This window comes from Calidris pugnax, unplaced genomic scaffold, assembly GCF_001431845.1.
Source record: "Calidris pugnax isolate Ruff unplaced genomic scaffold, ASM143184v1 scaffold52, whole genome shotgun sequence".
Taxonomy (NCBI): Eukaryota; Metazoa; Chordata; class Aves; order Charadriiformes; family Scolopacidae; genus Calidris; species Calidris pugnax.
The window spans coordinates 4,103,936-4,120,711 of record NW_015090811.1 but is presented as its reverse complement, the minus strand read 5'-3'; the positions used below and the strand labels follow the sequence as shown (position 1 = coordinate 4,120,711).

At 39.5% G+C, this 16,776-nt stretch overlaps 1 protein-coding gene across 1 annotated transcript in view; it reads right to left on the bottom strand.

The window, feature by feature from the left end:
- Positions 1-781: 781 nt before the first annotated feature.
- Positions 782-16,776, bottom strand: part of NAALADL2 (N-acetylated alpha-linked acidic dipeptidase-like 2) — a 390,920-nt gene continuing 374,925 nt past the window's right edge. Inside the window, exon 14 of the mRNA XM_014938872.1 lies at positions 782-6,241. Coding sequence (XP_014794358.1) covers positions 6,043-6,241 — 199 coding nt within the window. The 3' untranslated portion in view covers positions 782-6,042. The remainder of the gene's footprint in view (positions 6,242-16,776) is intronic.

Here is a 16,776-nt window from a genome sequence, read left to right as displayed (position 1 = left end):
GTAGAGGTTTGTGCATATGGCTTGAGTCCTTATCATCTTTATAGTTGTTTGAAACACTGCAATACAGTAACCAAGTTCTGCTTCTGCTCTAACCATCTTTTCTTACTCAGATATTTACACACAACTTTATAGGCAGCCATCATGTAAGGAATGGCACGCAGGATAGTAGAAATAACATGGGGCAATGGGATTCCAATTAGGAAAAAAAATAATAATTAGGCTTGATAGCACCATAGTTTTAGTAAACATACAGCCTAATTTTGATAGTCTTAAATCCTTTGCTTCCTTAGAGGAGTATTCATTATTCTTAGGCACTTCCTAGGTTCAAATGTGCATGTTCAAGTAGAGGTTTGTGCATATGGCTTGAGTCCTTATCATCTTTATAGTTGTTTGAAACACTGCAATACAGTAACCAAGTTCTGCTTCTGCTCTAACCATCTTTTCTTACTCAGATATTTACACACAACTTTATAGGCAGCCATCACGTAAAGAATGGCATGCACAAGGTCAGAAAACATTGTGTGCTTACATACTGCTCTTTTTATTTTGTAGGCAGGTAGAAGGTAAGCCAACTGTGATTAAGTTTGTCTATCATTTCTTATTCAGCCAACTTCAAAAAGTTTATATCAGAATTTCCAAGATTGTCACCTGCCTACACTGGTGTTTTTCAGGGAATTTCCTGATCCAGACGTTAGAGAGCGAAGACATTACTTTCAATTTAACATAGGATGTCTCCTTATATTTTATTCATTTGGATCTGAGCAGGACTTTTCCTTATATCAGAACTTCCAAGATTGTCACCTGCCTACACTGGTGTTTTTCAGGGAATTTCCTGATCCAGACGTTAGAGAGTGAAGACATTACTTTGAATTTAACACAAGATCACTTTCAGCTCTTTATTATGGTCAGGGTAGCAGGAATAAGAATCTCAACTGAAGGGAGGTGAGCTGCTCTGTCACTCCGCTACCTTCCACCATGCCCAAGCAGAACTGACAAAGGAGCTGAAGAGATTCAAACACAGAGGACAAGGTCTAGAGGTAGAGAGATGAAGCACACTGGGATGAAGCCTCGTAGCTACAGGAAGGGTGACAGAAAAGCAGGGAACTGGTGTGACAGGAGAACTGAAATAACTGGCTGAGGAAACTGGAACTGGATGGGAAACAAAGGCCTGACTGGGTTGAGGGGGGTTAACTTGGCTCTTGGAGATCTGAAGGGGAGACTACGAAGTGATAGTTGGTAAGTTAGTGGGATGACTAAGAAGTGATACGGAACAAGAACAGAGACTAAAAACTAGTGGGAATGACCAAGAAAAGGGGGGTGAGGCACAAAGACATCATGTGGCATAAGGATGTAAGGGAAGTGGAACTGAAGGACTGCAGGGGGTTGGAGAAGACGGTGGCAGAGCGAGGAAGTACAGTCTGATAGTTAAAGACACCAAAAACTATGCAAGGTGATGAAATCCTATCCCTGCATTGGTAGGCAAGTAACTTCTACCATTAATGTAACGTTTAATTGTGCATTCTATATTTTTGAGACATTTACTTCCCATACTCTATTTCAAATTTTGAAGATCCAGAGCCCCAGCAGAAGACACCTTACTATGTTTTGAACTATTTTAGTACTGTGTAAGGTGAACTGTTTTCAAAATTCAGGTCCCAGGCATCTTAAAAAGAGATTTGTTTCCTACCCCTCACCTTTCTGTGACTGGCAGAATCCTGCTAAAACGTTACAGAGTGCTGAGGGAAAAGAACATCTTCCACACTGCGCTTTTTTCCGGAGATAGCAACTGCAGTGCGTGTCAGAGGTGCCCGTTTCTGAGTAACTCTGATAACAGCTGGCAACACAAGGCTTTGGAGGAAACTCTTAACTGCTCCCCTGAGAATACAGGTCCAGACATAACTACGTTGATAGTATTTAATAGCTTTTCAAGACAAAATGACCCCCACGATTATCTTGCCTGACTTTCTGCGCAACACAAACCATTGAATTGCACTGGGCTCCCAAAGTTTGGTCAGAACAGATATATTCCTAGCGCACAGCTACACATATGCTGACAGCTGTTTTCCTTCCTGTATTTTCTAATGCATCTTTTGTTCTCAATAACTCTCTTAATGTAGATAAAATCATCTGACTGGGAACCTGGGACCATACAAAAAACCCTGTAAAGACATTAGTGTCTACAACTTAAAAATAAATCCCACGGCTTGAAGGACAAATATTCTTATACAAACTTTCCAACACATTAACTGTGAAATCCTAGAGACCTTGGCCAAGAGTTTCACTGAATGAAATCCCAGTTATCTTTTAACACAGTTAAACCAATTACAGTAATTTAATAACTAAGAAATAAAGGGAGAGATTTGGAGAAACTATTATTTATGGAAGAAGAAAACTCGTTTTCTCTGTGAGGGTGACCAAGCACCGGTACAGGTTGCCCAGAGAGGTTCTGGAATCTCCATCCCTTGGAGATATTCCAAAGTAATCTGGACATAGAGCCCCCTGGGCAGCTGGCTCTGAGTGACCCTGCCTGAGCAGCCAGCTTGGACAAGGAGACCTCCAGAGGTCCCTTCTGCAACACCTGAGAGATTTAACCTTTCCCCACCGACTGCTGCAAGAACTGAGGTCAGCTGAGGTGCCTTCTTTTGCAGCTCTAGACCGAAATACTTCCTGAAAAGTAACTGAAGCAGTGCAAAGTGCTTGTTAATTTTCTCTTGTAGTTATTATTTACATCTATGCTTATGGAGATGTATAATATCACTGCAAGTAAATTAGTGTTTGTACAACGTTTTGAAGATAAGGCATTTGTGTATTTGTGTGTTTGCATATTCACACAGATACTCTACATCAAAATAGGCTTGTTTTTCTTGGAAGATAAAAGCAATTTGCTGCCTTTTTTAAGGTTAGTACTCAAAATCCAGCTCCCAGGTACTTATTATTCATTTGAGTTGATTGTACTTTAGCTTCTTTATGGACTCTTTAAAATATGCACTAATAAAATCTTATTAGCTTTTTATTATCAACTGTCTCAACATACAAATATTGCAAGCTGCAGGGATTTTCTGGTCACTGTGAACACGACTCTAGATTACTTAGTAATCAATGCATTTGTTATACTGTCTCTGGCAGTTGATGTTTCTGAAAAGGTAAATTTTTAGTATCATTCAGGCAATTTGCAAACATACTTCTGCCTTTAAGGACGCTCCATTTCTTTCTATACAATATAGGAATGTATTCAATATCAGTAAGATACTATGATTTACTATCACCTTCCTTTGGCAGATGTTCCAGAGCTGGATGGGCAAAAACTCCATGTTAGAAACACACCAGGTATTTAGGACCGTAACTTGCTATAAATTCTTTGAAGTCAATACGTAGGATTTAAAAATCAATGGGAGGACATGGCACAAAAGTGCCTCTTCCGAAGCTATAATGGCCCAAATACTATCACTGAGCACTTGTATGTAAGAGCTGAACATTTGAAATAAAAGGCTAGAGATCCAGAAGTGTGAGATGACATTGAAATCAATACATTTAAGTCCATACATCTGATTAATCTCACCAACAAGAATCTATGATTGTCTCTAGAAGAGACAGACATTTACAATAGCAGGGCTTTTTATGGTGGAGTACTTTGCAGTCTGCTATTTTCAAAGTGGCTAGAGGAGGACATTAGTGAGAAAACAAGATAAATGTTTTAGTGAGGAATTACATGGTTGAAAAATCATACGTACCCTTCCCAACTGATTTTGCCTGAGTACACTCCGTTTATATTAGAGGTGGTTTTGGTGGAACACACATACTGAGGAAGCAGTTATTAAATTCTCCTGGCAAAGTTAAAGGAGTTAAAGTTAAATCTATTTTTGGTCTCTTAATGGCACCTGACCTTTTATCATTTAAGACCACAGACATTGGCTCCACAGCGAGTCCCCAGTCTAAAGAAAATATGTTACTAAACAGTTAGAAGAGCAGTCCCTAGTAGGAAATACAATTCAGATGTAGTGTGCACTGTACATCCCAAAACTCTATCCCAAAATAAACATAGAACTCAAATGTGGTCATTTCAACCATTTAAGTATTACAATAATAAAAACTATAGAAACAAGGGGATGACCCAACATTGTAGTATAAGAAAAAAATGTTACTTTTCAGCAGTCAAATTCTCTCTGCAATTAACAGAATTGATACCAGCATTATCAAAAGAATAATTATATGCTCTTGCTTATCAGGTGCCAATTAAAGACAGGAGATAATTATGTCTAAATTCATGCAGTTGTGCTGACTATGTTGAACATATCCCTCCTTCAGTTGTAGTTTTACAAGTCCATAGCCCCGCCTCTGGTCACACTCAGGATGCTTTTGCCCATGAAACATAACAAAAACTTGCAAAGAAATGTAGCAAGAACATAACTGTACGTGCCCAGTCCTGGGTCACTGCTAAGAGAGGCCCATTTGCCAAGGGCTTTTGGAAACAGAAACCCAGATCCATAAACAACTCCCATTTCCTCCTATGTGAACATGCACTTTAACAAGTCTTTCACCAAATTGTACATTTTGAAATTTTCCATAAGGCATTTTTTTTACATTAATACAGATATTTTTTCCATTTTTATTGTAACCTGAAATGTTTCTGTAATGTTTCTGTGGCAAACTGGGTAACAACACATTTAATGTTTCCATCAAATAAATTATATTTCAATTCTAAGTATCTATATAAAGCTAACTTTTTAAGCTCTAACCCCAGAATCATCTGAGATTGTAAAACTCTAAACCCAATAGGGCTTAATAATTTCACCTGTTTATATTATTAAGACCTGCAATTCTTTCTCAACCGTGTATATTAACCCCTTAGAGGTTAGGAGACACTGAACCTCCTGCTCCTTTCATTCACAGATTACTTCAGGCCAACAAGGTAATGGGGTGATTACAGCCTTTGTACAAGGCTTCCACCAGTGCCAAACAGATCTGAGTTCTAGCCCTGCAACACGCTGTGTCACCTTGTGCCTTCGGAGGTGAATTCCTGGTTCTGCAGCAGAGAGCAAATTGACGTCTTCCTTGTGCTTTTTTGACCATAATCCTATATTCCGGGCACTGCTGATGGAATGATCCAGCCTGGACCAGTGGGTGGTGTGCCTGAGTGCTGGAGTCCCAAAAATGCTCCCAGAACACTGAGGTCTCATTATCATTTACTGGTGTCTGGAAATTTTGGGAGACCTTGAAGTGGGCCAGGTTGGTAATGTTTAAGGTTATAAAGCCTGTAGCCTTAAAAGACTAGGCTTTTTTTTGATTTAACGTACAGAATCAAAGTATTTTTGTACAAGTGTAACTACCGCTTCAAACTTCTCAAATCATTTGAAATCATCACCAAAATGTTCTCTCCAAAAATCACTAGAGAAAACAACTCTTTTTCATACAGAAATGGACTAATCAAAGTTTATCTGTATTCTCAGAATTGAGGTATTTATTGCTCCACAGGAGTAAAGATGTTGGATTGCACTGGTGAGGGTGTTGGGTGCATTTCCTGATTAACTCCGGTGCTGGATACCCAAGGAAACGCCACATCCTTCAACTACTTACTCTGAAAGGAGTAAGGGAGATGAGTTTGCTGAGGAGGTTAAAAACCATCAGAGTATATTTAAGTCACATTTTTCTGACAGAGCAGGCCTGGCAAGTTCACCTGGGTATAACAGCTGGGGTGTCTCAGAACCAGGTCTTCAGCATATTGCAGGTACTTCGCAAGATTGAGCTTTTAGTCATAAAAATATATTTTACATATAAAAATACAGCAGATGTCCTTCTAAAAAATCACATCTTAAGTGTTATTCCCTCTCATTATGTTTTATACATTCAGAAACAGACATTTGAGAGATACCGTGAACAGTGCAAAAGACTGTTTTATATTTCTAAAACCACGCGTTGCGGTACCTTGAAGAGCCAACTGAAAGAAAAGTTTGAGAAAGGTTTCATCCTCAGAGAAATGCTGGTCCGAGTCGAACTTTTGTTTCATGAGTTGTAAACAAACGTCTTAGGATGCAGCCAATCCTCTCATTTCTTCCCAGCCAAGGTAGGCTCAAACAGATCCAGTCCTGCTTTGAAGTAAACCTGAGCTGAATTGATGCTGCTCAGCACCTCCGACAAGGCTGCCTCAACGGTCTCGTTTGACTGATGCAGTTTGTGGTGCTCCAGTGCCTCCAGCAGTACCGAGAACCGGCTCGTCCTTTCATCTAGTCTGTAAAGAATATTTCTAAAAGAGAACAATGGAGAACGGTGAGCTTTTTGCTCAAAACAATTCATCCGAAATCATCGAGAAACTCCGCGAGCATCAGCCACGCTCTGCAGATGATACGGATTATGCACAGCAAAGGTGACCCATGGGAGACTGAAGGACAACTGCATATTTATTAGGGCTTTGTAAAATGCATCTGTGCCTTGATCTAGGTGTACGCACACTGAAACGTTCACAGAATCCCTCAAAGAAATCTCACATTCCTCTTTGACCATTCAAGATTTTATTCAAAATCATGAGCCCAGACCTATCACACCCCTCATGAAGTATTTCATGCCTCATCTGGATTCCATTTATTCCCCTCTAAAAAAAGTTTGGTTATTACTGTGGACCTCAGGCATGGATTTTTTTATTTTTTTTTCCTATCTGCTCCTGTTATTTATTTCACACTTCAGAGGTGAAATTCTAGCTGCGTTGAAGTCAATGGTAAAACTCGCATTGCCTTCAGCAGAGCCTTTATTTCATCAATAATCCTTTGTGGCATCAGAACAAGAGCAACCCATCTTTAATGTCACATGCTTGAGGAAGGAAATAAATGGAAGCAACAGCTAAACCCTTATGAAACAAAATCTGTGTTTTCCTATAATATCTTGCAAGACTTAATGGTTTCTATAAAAACACACGCGAAGGTAATGTCTGATCCCTTGGAAATGTTATCTGTGTAAGGGGCTGAAGGCTCAGAATTCAGAGCCTCGTCAGCAATTTCAATGAGACTCTTTGAAGCAGGCTATAAATATTATCTAAAAAAGGTGTAATCATTATCCTAATTAGAAGAGCATGTAAATATCACAAATCTCTGCCCAGGAGCGCCTTTGATTGTAAACACAAGTGATTGAAATTGGAAACAGGAAAGCTACACGTGATTTGGTGCAGGACCTTATCCTGAAATAGAAGGTAGGTGTTCGGGGCAGGGGAGAAGTTGTTTCACAGAACGAAACCAGCAGGAGAGCTGGAATGACAGCTGAGACACTGTGGTAGTAACCTCACTGCATGACACAACAGGCTCGACGGCAACTCAAAACTCAGAATAAAACTGACAAGTACCTGCAATCGAGGTGACCACAGAAGTGTATCTCATTATGAGTCATCTAATTGCCAGTCTTGAAGAGGGAATGGAACAAAGTAGCCCAAGAAATGGCACCACAGAACACCTACAATCTTCTCCCATGTTTTCCAGTTTCAAAAAAAACTCTGAATGAGGGGTGATGATTTTCAAAGATAAGAAATAACTCCTATCCCCATAAGACAATTTTCCAGTCTATGTTTTTACCCTCCTATACTGGGTAAGACCATCCAAACCCAGCAATCTGTGATAGGAACAGTAAGCAAAATGTTCCCTGACAGCAGGACATCTACCCACATCAAGTGCTCTGCAATGCAATACCCGGCAGTGTTAAACAGAAGAGGGACACAGTTCATACCCAACCCCGCAGCAGAAGGACAGCTGACAGAGTTTAAAGAGTAGGTCATCACTGACCTCGATCACTTAGACTGAAACAGGTGAGGAGCACGTGCAGGAACAGCTCAGTAGGGAAAGAAACCTCCATCAAGAGGAGAGTGACAAGCAGATGTGGCAGTAACTTCAGCTTGTCAGAGGAGGACAACTGCCTGCTTCCTCGCTGATGCTGCTGCTCCTTCAGACTATGCAGCAACTTCTGCTCAAAGATGACTAAAGTTATATTATGGACTGTCCCTAAAGAGTCTCTGTGATACAGTAAATGAAAACGGTGTATGTTGCGAACCAGATAAATTCTGGGTTGGTTGGTTATTAAGGACAGGCTGTGCTACGGGAAATACTGTCGTTTTCAAAGCAGGGATTGATTTTGCTCCCTCTGAAATCAATTCAGGGACTCCTGCCGAGATCAGCCTGAGCAGAACCAGGCTTCTGAAGAACTCTCCTCTACAGTTCCTGTAGTTCACAGGGAGACAGAAGCCTGCTCACAACCCCACAAGGCCCTTGAAGAACAGGGGCAATGCTAGAGATAATCACATTTATTTCTACTCTCTGGAGGCAGTGCTGTCTGGTTGCTGGTGGCCGGGAGAGTTTGGCTGAGCTAGAATTCTGCTCCCAATGCCTACAACACTGGCAGCTTGATCTGTATTTCGATCCCTCTATTCCTTTACTGGGGGTAATGTCTATGAATAAAAATGCCATAAGACAACAGCCATCAGCAGAGCAACACTAACCTAGACTGCTAGAAATCAGACTCTAAAGCCAGAATGACCTGAAGACTGGAACATCTGGGGACTGCTGAGAAAACGTTTGTAGTGAATAGGAACAGATCTTCTCCTATCCCACCTTCAAATGTGCTCTAAACGTGGAATACAGGCTGAAAAAATGGTTTATCTTGACATACAAAGGTGGTATCACAGTTTAACTCCACTGCTGGGATTTTGGAATCACAGGTGATTCCACAGTCAATCCACAGGCAGGTAAAAGGCACTGAAAAGCACAAATATTCCTGGCACATCCCACCTGGCTACAGCACAAATCAACATCTTAGCTGTTTGATGAATTCTATGTATGCAAATAATAAGAAGTAACAGTATATGGCACCTGTTTTTTTTCAGATTTTCTGCTAGAAATTCTCACCAGGGTCTTATATTTTCCAATTACTTATCTTTCCTTGACAAGCCATGCCACCCCTTTGTTGTATAAAATGATTTCTCTCTTTATGCATGTTCATGAGAGTCAATTTATACAATTTTACTTCTTATCTCTGTCCAAGCTTCATCAAATGAAAAAAAATGGCTAGTCCAGTTTATTACTTCCAAACCTTTACAAGTCAGAAAAGTGTTTTCATTTAAGATTACACACGGACTGAAAAATAAACCCCAGCCATTTCATTGGCACAAGATATCACTATGTGACCACAACATGCATAATGATAACCAAGAGACTTTAATTTACACTGTGAAATTCAATTACTTAAGCATTCCTTAATACAAATTGGTTTTGTAGCCTACACCTCTAAAACAACAATCCCAGCCTCTGGCCTAATTGCTTAAGTATCTACCTTCATCTTTAACTATTTTGATCTTATAAATATCATTCACACAGTCAGCCTGACCCACAAAACAAAAAGAGTTTCCTAAACAGAAAAGCGCAATACATTAGAGATGACACTAATGAAATTACAACACACATCCTTCATCTTAATGGACTTGTTTCAACGACACATCACAGTGCCCTGAAAAGTGTAACGCTGAAGTAGGAAACCTAATTAACAACTTCAGGCAGTACCACTGAAAGAGCTAAAATGGCTCCAAACAAATGAATCAGCCTTAGTAAACTAAAGCAAAGAAAGTACAAAAATGAATTCTGAAAGAACCTTTTCTATAACTTTTGAGCCCTTTGCAGGCCTAGGAACGGAAGCATAATTGATTGAAATAATATTAGTGTTAAATGCTGCTTTACCTTATCACAAAACGGACCAGACAAATTCTTGAATGACAGATCACACTAAAAATACCTTGATTTTAACACAACTTCAAACTATTCTGCAGATTATATTACAACAACCGGACAGTACAAGATAAAATGAGATTACTACATTAGTCTTGTCATGAAAAGGGAATTTTTTAGCTTACAAGAAAAGTTTGTGTGTAGGTAATGTACAACACAAGCTGAATTATTCAGGTACTTACAAACAGCCTCCTGTATTAGAGCTTACGTTTGAGATTTTGAAAAGGAATTATTAAATCATTAGGACACGCTGGCAAGTGCACAGTCCCGCAGAAAACGAGCGCAGGTTTTCTCTGGGGAATCACATTAGAATTGTTCACAGATAAATGCTGTGGGCAGCCTCTGTCTATTCCAGTTTAACAAAATGTGCTGTGACTAGACCTGCTTCAGCAGCCTCACAAATTCAATTTTACAAACCTCGCATCATTTTTTTCTTGTAGTCTCCAAGAAAAAAAGAGCACCAGAATGGGTATTCTCTGCATTTCCCTTTTTCTTGATAACATTCAGTTTGGAATGCACTTTTGTTATATCTAGGAGTTTGTGTATTCTCTGCATTTCCCTTTTTCTTGATAACATTCGGTTTTGAATGCACTTTTGTTATATCCAGGAGTTTGTTTCATTCATGTTTGTAAAATATAAAACGTTATTAAATCTGGCAAATACATAAATGCATTCTAATAATAGTATTTCCATGTTGGGACTTCCAGTTCCACAGGGTGTTTATTTATTGTGGAACATAAAAATATTATGAATTCTTCTCCTCGAGAAAGTGCACGAGCTGATTTATACTAGTTTATTTACACTAGTTTTTACCCCAGAAGATTTTATGCTGAAGGTACAGAAATCTTCCCTTCATCCTCTGGGTGCCTTATCCTTCTGATCTCCAATGGGGCTTCTCCTTTCCTCCCTTTATTTTTTAAACTTCTTTGACACTCGCACGCAGTTATTTTCTCTTACCTATTTTATGTCACAGCTCTATTGTGGCAGAAGGTTTATAATTATAAAATTCGAGCTGCTAGCCATAAACAGAAAGTAATACATTGAAATGGTATGTACACTCAAAGGTGAAAGTCAGCTGGAAAGGCAGATATTTGCAGAGTATCAGCAGTCGATAAGCTACAGGTAATCCAGACATCAAACCTCAATAAAGTCTGACCAACTGAAAGGCATTTCAAAGGCATTTTTATGTGACAGTGGTAAACCAGATCAATTCCGTCCCTGCCAGATGGAAATTCAGCTTGTGTAAGAGACAGGAGTTAGGACACCTCTAATTGAGTCAATTTTGGCAAACGGAGGTTATGGTAAGTCTGCATTTAACAAAATCCTGTTGGGACGTGGGACTATAAGGAGATAATTATTCCAAGTCTGAATTCATTGCTGAGAGGCCAATTTAAAATAGGGCTTGTTAAAAAAATAAATCCTGGTTTTGGCAGCTCCGTGGAGTGTCTTGAGGCTTGGTTTGGCTTGATTGGCTGCCAAATAAACAAAGGGAAAAGAGAAGCCAAATTGGAATGATAGCCCATTACAAGATATATTATCTTTTATTTCCGCAGAGTTATCTTTGATTACAGTACTTTTTTAAAGATAATGAATGTATTGTTGTAAACCACACTCATCTCTTACTGAATCATTGCTAAAGCCAACCCTCACCCTAGCACATGTTTCAGCTCAAGGCACCCTGCTGGCCTTACATCTTCAGCGACGTGGTTTAGTGGTGGTTTTGTCAGCATTGGGTTGATGGTTGGACTCAGTGGTCTGAAAGGTCCCTTCCAACCGAGCCAATTCTATGATTTGAGTGCACTAATAGGTCTTACTGGCCCTGACCAGCCGTACCTGGGGCCACCTCCCACCCACCCTGCTCACAGGCCCAGGAGCTTCACTTCACCCCATGGTCTTCAGCCCCAGCCTGAGCTACACCATAGGTGATCCTGTCTCCAGCTCCTGCAACCAGTTGATCCATACCTTGATCTGTAGACTGCTTCCCAGCTTGACTTGCATCACCATGGGCTTGATGACCAAGGCTCTTGGCTGAACCTTACAGCCCCTCTCAGGCCCCCCCTGCTTGCACTGCTTGGGCACTATTGGCCAAGGTTGAGCAGCCACTGCCCTGTTGGCCATAGCACCATGTTGGCTCCCCAGGGAGCAGCCAGCACCCACCAACTCCTGAAAACCTTCACCTAAAGAGGTGACCCCATCAGAATTGCCTCTATAAACCCATCCAAATCCTTCCCACAGACCCTCCCAACTTACAAGCTACTCCGGTGATCGTTACAGATTCATCTACTAGATCCCAATTTGCATGTATGAGCATTCAGGATCTAAAGAGAAAGTGAAAGATCTATTAAAGAAATTTTTTGCGACCAAAACTCAACGTGCACAGAAAACATTACTTTCTGCTCTGAAACATGTAAGAAAATGATTCTCTTGATAGTTGTTTAATTACTGTCAACAGTAATAAAAAGCTAAATGAATGCTAATCTTGATTTTCTGATAATAGGAGATTGCTTCGTGACGGCTTGGAAAAGATTTCAAATGGGATGCTGTATCTATGACAACCTGTAGCTAAACTTTTTCTCTTTCATTAAATAAACAGTAATTACTTCCTTTCTTCTTGTAATTTTTTATATTTTTGTAGCTTATGATAGCAAAACAGCTTCTAGTATAATACAAAACAACCATGAAGGAATGGAAGCTGGAAGCCTGATGCAAGTTACTAATCATAAGAGGACTGATGTTCTGGAACAGCCTCAAAAACAAACAAGTCTCACGGGTTTAAAGACTGAGTTTGAGTTAAATCAGGCTTCAGTAAAATACCTGTTTGCAAGGGCTGAACATCAACATTACTTCGCACTCACAGTTTTTCTCCTGTTGAAAATTTACTGAGTTTAGGAAACTTATTTCTCTCTTAATTAGGAGGAAGTACGATCAGTAAGTAAGAAGAATCAATGCTGCAACAGAACTAAGTCACAAAATAGAAGTGGAAAGAAAAATCAGGGTGCATTTGTTGCAGAAGTTGCAAGCAATTATTTATCACTGCTAAAGAGCAGTCCTCTAATTAATTAGGCATGATTTTGTCTAGGGTTTTATAGAAATTAAGTGACTTTACCTAGAAATTCCTGAAGAAGACACAAAACGCACTATCATATCCTGCCACAGAGCTCTCAAACCCTACGTGCAGCTGATGCAGAATGATGTATACTCCATAGAAATGTAACAATTCCTGGAAAATCCCTCAACATTTTTTCTATAATTTCTTAGAACAAGGACTTGCATCTCTCCTTCAGAGTGATGATGCATTAAATAAAATTAATATAACTGTATTTTAAAACGTTGTTTGCTGGGAGCAACCAGTATGAAATATGCTTTGTTAAATTTCAGATAATGTAGCTGTGCTGTTGGTAATAAATGTTGTTCTTTGATTGATTTATGCTGCATTTGCTTTTCAAATGAAAGAAACACATGCTTATGCTGAATTGTTTGGAGGAAACTATTTTTCTTTTAAGGATGTCTCAGTCTGAAATGTACAAATTCAAAGCAGATGTGCTACTGTTTTGAAGGACTTGAGGGAAGTGAATTAATGAAATTATTTCCAAATGGCTCACAGCTGATGTTCTGAAAGCTTCATAGGGATTTTTATCTGGAAATCCTGTAAAACATCCGATTCCTAAGGAGGGGGACCATTTTTAAACAACACAGCGAGCAGTGGACAGTGTTTGATGCAGGAAATTGGCTTGACCTTGATCTCCAGTTCTGGTCCGGACTGGGTTTATCATCTTAAGTATCTCCACACTGTCAGACCATTATCAGCACAGCCAAAATCAGAAAGGTCACTATCATAAGAGTTAATTATGGATAAAAAATTAATCACGTAATAATATCTTCTTTAAAGAAAGGCCTAAAGTTATATTTTTATTACCTTCAATGGCATGGATATACACAAAATAAACACTTTTTTAATCCCACTTAAGGTAATTTTCCTGTTAACAATCCTGCTGTCCATTGTCTGGGTAATACCTCAGTGGGGGAGTATTACATATTCACTATTATTCCAAGGAATTCCACTTATTTTTGTACTATATTTTAGAAACATTCCTGGCTAATATTTCAAACATACATGAGCGGTTCTCACCCGTCATGACCAAAAAGGTGGAACCACATATTTCTTGGATCTGAAAAATGTTATCAGCCCGACTGTTTATAAGAAAAATGAAATAATGTCTAAAATATTAAGTTTCTGTCATATTTAATAAATTCAAAACCTAGTACTTTAAATAAATTTCTGAGATCGCAGGCTTCTCTGTAGCCAAATATTCTTGGCCTATTTAGCACCAAGCACAGACCTGAGTGAGATCTGCAGGAAGGGAAACCAAAGGGGACCTGTACCCCCGTTGGAAGAGCTGCTGGGCAATGGTGTGAGGGCACTGCATGGAGCTCACTGAACAGCCCTCAGCAGAACAACCTGAAATGGGCTAAAACATCTAATAAGGCCACCTATTCAAATAAATGTAATTATACTAAAAAAAACCCAGGCTCTTTGCAAGGTCAAGACCAAGCACGAGGAATTTCCTGGATGAAGTCTTGTCCTAAGGGCCACCAACGCTGTGTTAAATTACAATATACATATTAATATTTACTGTATTGAAACCATAATGGGTCTGATGCATGCTAAGGACAAAAATCTCCAAGCAGATCATGTAATCTAATTAAAAGGATGGAAGAAAATTCATGAGAAGTACATAAAGGACAAATAAATTAAGGTATGTAGACCCAGGTTTGCCATTCATATCAGAGAAGTGAGAAACCTGGTTTCCAGCCATGACATAATCCCTAATTATAGTGGTTTTCTGCTTTTGCAGGTGTAATGAAAAGATTTTCATGTTCCCTGTTTAAATAAGCTTTAAAGTCAACCATAATTACATCTCTGCAGATGGCTAATTCAGTAGTATTTATGCAGCAAATGGTCTTTAAATAGTAAAAATTTACAAGACAACAAATACAGTCATTACTTCATGGTCATTACATGTACTGGGGATTGCAAAGGAGAAACCATTTCAATTGTCACTCGGATGGATCAGGTGTTTTGAGGACGAGCTGCACTCACTTCATCCGATCTTCTCTGTATTAAGGAAGGGCATAATTGAGCAGGATTATCAGTCATGAGAAAAATAATAACCATGGCAGGAATCTGTAAAAGAGTTATCAAACTGATAATTGCTCCTGATGTACGCTAGGATAAATGTGCTGCTCCACACACGGATGAACGTTAAAGAGTCAATATCCAGGGGATGAATTCTATCTCTCTGGCCTAGAGAATGAAACATCACCCCCAAGGGGCTGGGAGGACTGGGTCAGAACTTCCCAAAGTTGCCCAGTGCACGGATAACACTCATTCTGCTGGTAAATTGTTCCTACACGAAAGTTCCATCCTGAATTAAACAGTTCCTACATTTTCCTAACGATACCTGTTCTGGGGAGCTGCGCTGGTGGCAAAAGGTGTCCTGGGGACACCTTTTTTCTTCCTGTGCTACTCAGAGTTACAGCTTCCCTCCAACACTACATTATGTTGATCCACTGAGTGAGCAGATTCATGACTGTATCTTCTTCTTCCCAGTCCCTCAAATCCCATGTTGAGTATCTGCACCACCTGAATGAGTAGGAAGTGATCGTAATTATGTCTGGCTTCTGGTCACTGCTCAAGGGAGAAGAAAGCTGCTTTTTCCTCCCACCCTTGTGATACCTCCACGTAGAAGTTGGGTACGATGTTTAAAAAGAATACAGTGAATAAATATTTATATCAAGGTTGTTACTCCAGATTCTGCTACTGACTTGGATTTTCAAATTTGACTCAAAATATGTTTTTAAACTAAAATTATTGTGCTAAACAGGTTATTGCATTTTTTTAAAGGTAGAGATAGCCATATAAGTGCCATTAGAATCTACCATTCAGGATTTAACTGGAAACATTTATTAGTTTCTACCAACCTGGTTAAATTCACATCATTGCTTGTCACATTATTAACTAACTGGTTTGTCTCTGGATTTGGGATTAGAAAAAATAACCTGAGAGTTCAGAATTGCAATTATATTCTCAAATTATTTTGTAATCTGGGGTGATCTGCAGACATGACTCAGTCTACTCACTTTTATGATAAAAACCACTTTTGACTATGTTGGAAAAATTCTGGAAACCAACTCGTGATTGTCACCACTTTGATAAATCCAGGCCATTAGACACACAACATCTGTTCACAGGAGCATATACACCAGAACCTGATCCTTTCACTCAATGTCTGCTACCAGAAATTGGGAGAAAAATCACCTTTCAAGGAAGCATTAATTAAAACTTGACCAAGCAGCGCACAGCATCTCAGGTGTTCTGACAGTGCACAGCTGCCTCTCTCTCCACCTGCCTCATCAAACTCCTTTTTGCCTTCCCACATTCTTGGGGAAAACATAAAACCATCCCTGGAATATTTCCTGTGATTTTTTGTGCCATCAGCAGTCCATGGAGTGAGCTACAACGGAGCAAGTTTTACTGAAACTGAGTCTCATTTCTTCTGGCCTGATTTGAATTCATCATCTCGAACTTACACAAACCACACCCAGACTGCACAAACACTGCGGAGTTTGAAGGAAGAGGAAAATGGGAAGACATTTTAGGTGCAAAGAATACATTCGGGCAAATGTGTATCAGAGAGAAGGGAGCTGAAGAAGAACTGCAGAGCCAAGGAACATCAGTGAAGGATTAGAAAGTGAAACAAGCGAAACCACTCATCGTAACTCCATTTATAAGACATGGAACAATTATAGAAGAAAAAGAGATGCACATTTTGAAAGGTACAAGATTTTAGGTTGGAAAGTCAAACGGAAAATCACAGTAAGATGAAAATTCATTTATTCTGACTGAATGGCAAAATCTGAGGTATGTTATTTTAAAACCAGTACACGGTACTTTCCTTCTCCCCCAACATCATCCCGGTATCGTATTTACCAATTGCACATGGCAGACAATACCAGAGAGAACATT